The sequence below is a fragment of the Ylistrum balloti genome, unplaced genomic scaffold (assembly GCF_031769215.1).
Source record: "Ylistrum balloti isolate Yb309-2 unplaced genomic scaffold, AGI_CSIRO_Ybal_v1 Utg369802, whole genome shotgun sequence".
In the NCBI taxonomy this organism is placed as follows: Eukaryota; Metazoa; Mollusca; class Bivalvia; order Pectinida; family Pectinidae; genus Ylistrum; species Ylistrum balloti.
Window position 1 is genome coordinate 668,880 of NW_026781979.1, and position 7,047 is coordinate 675,926.

Sequence of the window (7,047 nt, forward strand, 5' to 3'; positions counted from 1 at the left end):
TAATTAGAAACTTCCTTGCATGGGATGCGAATTGATGCGACGACATAAAAGGCGAGCAGAAGGAAATTAGATGAAAACCTAGACACGGAACTAGACCAGGTGTGGCAGAAGTGCAAACGTCTTCTGCTTTATCTACACTCGCTTTGTAAAATTTTGTCAATCGAAGTTAATGATGTCCTAGTCTCAAATGACACATTGTGTTTCATTATCATTTTACTTCATTACTATACTTCAAAATTTGTATGGTAAATATAACATGAGTCGATAATTCACCACTGCTCCAATTATTTAAAATGCTACATTTCCTGGCGTCTGTATTGTGACATTACAAGCCTCTTTCTGTTCCATTAATCGGCTAGTCCAATCATTAGATTTGCTTAACGGTATGAGATAACATTTATGCTCAATATAATTGGATACCTGATTATTGATGACTGCAAAAAGTGCTTACTTGTAGACAACACGTTTACAACATGTACCTTTTTAAAGTCATTTCTACGCAAACAGCAAAACAATAACAATATTTCTGTGTTCCACATCTCAATATTTGAAATTAGAAACGATTGGCGTTATCCAAACAACACGTTGGCTGTTGTCCTATTCAGTGATGGGAGATACTGGTTCCAAAACCGTATCCTCTCAGAGTTCAAATTATATGCTGGAGCTATGTTGAAGTTCAGATACTGATACAGCTTGCCCATTGAGTCATATCTAGGCCAGTAGGGGACATCCGGGCCGTTAGGTGAGCTAACAAAGAAAAACGAGATAGAAACAGTAGATAAAACACTTTTGAAACAAAGGATAAGGACAAAGACAAAGGAACATGTGCTGCTTCTCATGTTTTACGTAATTAAGCTTGATCAACCTCTTGTGGTAAAAAGTATATTGTTCTTACTGGTAAGGTGTTAACAGTTCTAAAATTTGAAATATTTATATACCTTTTTTGTTTATTGCTACATCAATGTTCTTACTCTATATTTCTGCTTTGTATTTCTTGTAATATCTTTACCAGAAATTTACTTAAATGTTTAAAGAAAAAGACTGGGGAGTTATATAATATGTAGAACTGTTGCAAGTCTTATTACCAAAGCAACATTTGCATATAAATCACAAATTACGTGATATATACCCATTTTTGGCAAAATTTGTCCAGTATCTAATCATCTTCTCTGACAACATTTCATCGGAAAAAGAGATGGGATTCCATACAGACCATATCATTGACGGCCCGAAAAGATATGGAAGTTCTGCAGCATGCCAAGCCCCTTTAACCCAGTTTGGTTGGAGATAACCTTGATATGAATATTGTCTAGTGAACAAATACTGATAAGTGTTTCGACCCATTGTTAGTCCTGGAGCAGAGTGGCAGTCTAGAGATCTTAATGCCGGAGCAATCATAGAAAAATCGGAGTACATGTCGACGATATTTCTGCTCTGCTCAATTTCATCTGTGCTGCTATATTTCTTACATATAGCCTCGGAAACGTCGGTATTGTTATTAAAGAAATCCTTTGCAATCATCCGCGCATAGGAATTACACAACACGGTCGTAGGTATTGAACGCGAATAATTGAAATTGTAATGTTTTTCAAGGTAAGTCATGAAATCATTATTAATTAGTGACCCTTCTGAATCAGTAGTACCGATAATGACATCAAGAGAGCGGAAGAAACTTGATTCATTCGACGAGGTATTGGCTATTATGGCGCTGGGATGGTGTATGATCAATTCTCCATCAACTACAGGGGCGTTGGGTAAGGTTAGGACATGGTTAGCATACTTGAATGTGTCGTAGCTGTTTTGAGTTTGTATGATTTCTTGTGAACTTTTTCCTCTGATGCATTCAAGTAACATTTCAGTATCAAAATTCACATCTTTTTCATTCAGACAATTGAGATCGATGCCGTATCCTCTAGCATGTACCCTCGGCTCCATGTTTAATACCAAAGGTGAAGTGCTTGTTCCACTCTCGGCAATTAACCGGTGGAATAGACCTTGGTTTTGTGGTAAAAGAGCATGTAACCCCACACTAAACGCGCCGGCAGATCCACCAAAGATTGTGATAGAATTGGGATTTCCACCAAAATCTTCAATGTTGGCCTTAACCCATTGCATTGCGAGCCTTTGATCCCACAATCCATAGTTACCCCGCGAAGCGTCATCCATTGTACTGAAGAATCCAAGAAAACCTAATCTGTAGTTAACAGTAACCACTATAACATCCCCTTTAGTTACAAGGTTGAATGCGTCATAATAAAATGACTGGCCTTTTGAATAACCCCCACCGTGTATCCAGATCATTACACTTTTGGTATTATTCGGAGAGGCGTTGATTGGTGTGTATATATTCAAATGCAGACAATCCTCCGACATTTCCGTATTCGGTAAAGAAGGTGAAATAGACTCAGCCTTCTGATAGCAGGACGGTCCGAAGGAAGTGCCATCTAAAACATTGGTCCATTTGCCGAATGGAACAGGTTTCCGTAATCTCCGTCTACCAACGGGAGGTTTTGCAAAAGGAATTTTCCGGTACTGATAAACCACCTCACCTCGATTCTGCACAGCAATCCCACGGACTGGTCCAGATGCTGATTTTATTATGTTATATCTCTGACAGCTGATTACACAGAAGCAAGATGCCAGCAGCAACGTCTGAACTAACGGACACCACTCCATTTCACCAACTGAAATCTTAAAGTTTTTCTGACTTGCATTAAGATCCATTACACGCATCATTTAGCAAATTTACAATATTGAGAGTTTCTGAGTAAACGTCTACTTGATAATCATACAAATATACATGAAGATAAAAACATACTTAAGCTGAGTAGTACGTGTTATGAATCACTTGACGTAAAAAATCGAAACAAATAAATATTAGTAGGATTGGGTCCCACGTGATCAATCTGCATATTCAAATATACAGGTGCAGTAGGCACGTTTACAGATTGTCAAGTCGCGCGTGCTGTGCGCTTTTCATGAAGTCACATCACATATAGAATGCATTATGTATATAATGTATAATACTTTGAGAGCTCACTGTGTAGTCTGAATATGACTTTTTCATATTTATATTACATACTGACTGCTCACGGGAACATCTAACGGTCTTTTAGACTTGAGTTCATCAACAATGGTAAATGGAAGTAATACAAACACATGATATCGTCTTAAATATTTCTCTGATAGGTTAGTCTTTACTATATCGATATAAATACAGCATTTTTCTCTTCGATGTTTTAGTGAAAGTTGCGTAAGTTGTGGCTTTAATAACAGACTTCTAAAAATCTAAATAATTTCATCTAAGCTCAAGGTTCAAGTGAGCTTTTCGTATGGTGTAATATCCGTCGTTCATAAACTCTTCTATGTATATAGATTTTGATGAAATTTTATGCAAATAAATCAATAATTATCATGTTTTAAATGAAAATCAAAATAGCCATAACTGCCATTTTTAGAATCTACTTAGAACAAATGATTCTAATGATATTCAAATGTTATAATTGAAACGTTATAGGAATTACCACTATAGGTTTTATATAAATGTTGTTGATTTCATGTTTCATTAGAAGTAAAATACGGCCACCAGGCCAGTTAAATGAGTCATGAATTATCACTCCAATTTCTATTTGTGGACAAGAAAACTTTATCAGAAAATCATTTGGAACTGACTTTAGACAGATAAAATTTGGGGTCATTATAATTTTAATTCATCTAAGTGTATTTTTTATCTCTCTGTTGAACTTCCTTGTTGATTCATATATTTTAATGGAAGGGTGATCACATGTTACTTTCTTCCATCATTTGAGAAATCAATGTGTTTTAGCCGAAAATAAATACTGTCATGATCACCAATTTCTAGAGGTTATATTAAATAGATCTATATAAACCGATGCGAATGACTTAAATGTCATAGTTAGTGCCTCTAGATAATGCAATATATCGACAAGATGCAATTTACGCTAAGTAATCGAAAGTTCAATAGATGGATTAAAACACCCTGTTGGAATCACGGATATAGATTAACGTCATAAACAGTTAATAATGCAAATATATGTACAGGCTCAACATCAACATAGAAATGGAACTAGTCAGTGTTTATCGAATTACTTACCGAAAACTTGATTCTATCAAACAAGATAAAACTCCCACCTTGATATAGATAGCATTAAGTAAAACGATGTATTGTCACAACAATTTCTCGATTTGCAGCACGCACCTGTTTTGTTATTTTTCTTTGAATCCCCTTTATGTGATGTTTAAAACATATCCTGAGGATTATGATGATTAATTCATCTAAGAGGAACGGGACATGTTACTATATGCAAAAACATATTTGTAAAGAAACAGTACTCTTTTAAATAGCTATCTTAAATTATTCTCGATACGCACATTGATATTTTCTCGCGAGTTCTTATACATGTGCTAGGTCAATTGAGATGTTTCCATGGAAAATCTTGTTTCAAATCTAACTTTTAAAATTAGTGAGTGGATCATGTTGATGTCAATACTCTAATACTAACTGCTCTTACCGCTTTGTTTATCCTTTTTTTCTACCAGTCAAGTATTACCCTGATAGCCCCCAAACCACCTATACAAAATGTCATGATGATAATAAACATACGATGACTGCTGTCATAAGTACAGAATAGTTTAGTGTTGGTTTAAGTTTTAGATCTATTCACTTTCAAGAACCAACAAGACAACATCATGCCAGATGTCACACAGAGACCTTTCCATGCTGCTTTGTTGTTGACGATGATGTGCCGTTGTTTAATCTTACGTAAAAGCAGCTGATTTTCAGGATCACCTACCTTGACTTAAATATGACGTTGAATGGTTCCTGGCATATTCACATATAGTGTAACTAGCTAGATAAGCAATGGTCGACTTAGAATGCGTGATCTCTAGATATATCTTATCACTCAAAATGTTATGAAATTATATCAAAACACTTGCGATAAACGTTTTCATGGCTCGTCATGGCGTTATAAGTAATCGTTCTATCCTCGTCAAAGTAGTGTTATATCGTTCTAATATGAAATTGTCATATATTCCAGTATTTACCATTGTATGGCATTGCTACATGTAACCTTACCAACATCAGTCGTGAACTACCTGCTCATAAATTACTAACACCAAAGATATATTGCAAGTAATGTCAACAAACTGAGGTTATATTCCCTCATTTGATGAACGAACAGCTTTCAGTTGGCATTCATAGGCTGTCTGCTGCCTGGTTAAAATCCAAATTCAACATGATGCTCTATCCCGCTTTACTGGATTTGCCGTTCTCCCTTTGATATTTACATGTCTGTGAAAAGGTGGTCGGGTTGCGCAGTGATAGCACAATCGCCTCTCACCTAGGCGTCCGGGTTTGATTTCCGGCACGGACGTGAAAATAAATGTGGTCACCTTCCCGACCACGAGGGTTTTCCCCGGGTACTCCGGTTTCCTCCCACATCAATGACTCCTCGCGCGCTTCCAATCAGGCCAATGAGTGTAATTAATGTATATACTGAAGCGTATTTCGTGAAAAATCGTCTTAATCACAGAAGAAATATACGGAAGAAGATATTGTTAAAATGATCGAACTTTTGGTTGACAAAATTTTCGTCGAGTTTGGCTTTATAAGATCCAAAAGACCAACAAATTTAAAAGGTTTCCACAAAAACATCAGAATTTAATGTTGTCTCGCTCTGATAGTTGTATTAACTTGTCTGAAATTCCCTTTTAAAAGTTCCATAGATGACAAGTGTTTGTTTCTGTATCATTGATTATTTTAAATTAAATATTTATGAAGTAACGTGATATTGGCCCTTGATATCGTAACAAATGGATATTTTAAAATGAAATAATTTTGTACTGTATGATCATGAATGTATGATAGTAGGAATGAAACATTTTATTTCATATTGTTTCTTTAGCATGATTTTTATCGTTTATCTCGAGACTGAGATATAAGCAAGATTGATGTCCTGACACATTCCTTTTCACCAATGTTTAGATTTCAGTAAATATTGAAAGATAAGATAAGTTTATTTCTGGTTCAAGACGTGACGAGTCCTCTATACCAGACTCAATAATGCATGTAAAGTTTCAAGATTCTATAATAAATAAATAAATTATGCATGTCTCTCATCAAACAATGTTTCTTATACAGTTAATTCAATAGTTAAGTTATTTCAGCTCTGTAGTTGAAGAAAAGTTCTTGGTTCTTCCAGTAACAATCTAACTCATTTTCAAACCTATTGACATTTTTCGCAGTAACAAAATGGTCCAGTAATTTGTTCCAGATCGATGCTGATCTTATTGAAACAAGATTTTGCGTAATCTAGTTGAAGCTCGTTTTGGAAAAATTGTTTTCGAGTTGACTCGCCGACTGTGTCGTTGAGTAGCCTCAGCCCATAGTTGGACAGAGTTGCAGCATTCCGGGTCATACATTCCATTGGTGATTTTATACAGTTCAATCCTTTCTCCCCTGACTCTCCTGAAGGCTAAAGTTGGTAGCTTTTCCAATCTCTGGCTGTTGATAAGATTTTTCATGCCAGGTAGGCATTTAGTTGCTCTTCTTTGAACTTGCTCAATTTTATCAATTTTATTATTTTTTCTTCATATGACTGTAGACATGTTCCTATCTTACAGATTCTAGGATTTTGCATATTACCGATGTAAGGCTTACTTGATTGTAGTTTACAGCTGCGCACTTGTCATTCTTCTTGAATACGGTAGAAACTCTAGATAATTTGAAGTCTTCTGGTTTGCTTCCCGTTGATAAATATTGGTTGAATAATTTTGTTAGTGGGTACGCTATGTCATGGGCAATGCTTTTGAGAAATCTTGGGTGTATATTATCCAGACCTGGAGACTTTTCAGGTTTTAATGCCTTCAATAGTTTCAGTACCATTCCTTCATTTACCGTTGGAAGTGGCATTTCTTCGATGACCCCCTTCAGGGGTAGACATGGCATTTCTTCCTCCTCTTCTTCCTTCACAAAAATATCACTGAAGAATTAGAAATGTATGTCCGCCTTTTCTTTATCATCTG

At 35.8% G+C, this 7,047-nt stretch overlaps 1 protein-coding gene across 1 annotated transcript; it reads right to left on the reverse strand.

Moving 5' to 3' along the window:
• Positions 1-569: 569 nt before the first annotated feature.
• Positions 570-2,724, reverse strand: LOC132544572 (pyrethroid hydrolase Ces2e-like). Its single transcript, XM_060208190.1, has 2 exons — positions 1,130-2,724; positions 570-747 (listed from the first exon to the last, which is right to left on the reverse strand). The coding sequence occupies exons 1-2, from the start codon at positions 2,722-2,724 to the stop codon at positions 570-572; spliced, it is 1,773 nt and encodes a 590-aa protein (XP_060064173.1).
• Between the last annotated feature and the right edge of the window lie 4,323 nt (positions 2,725-7,047).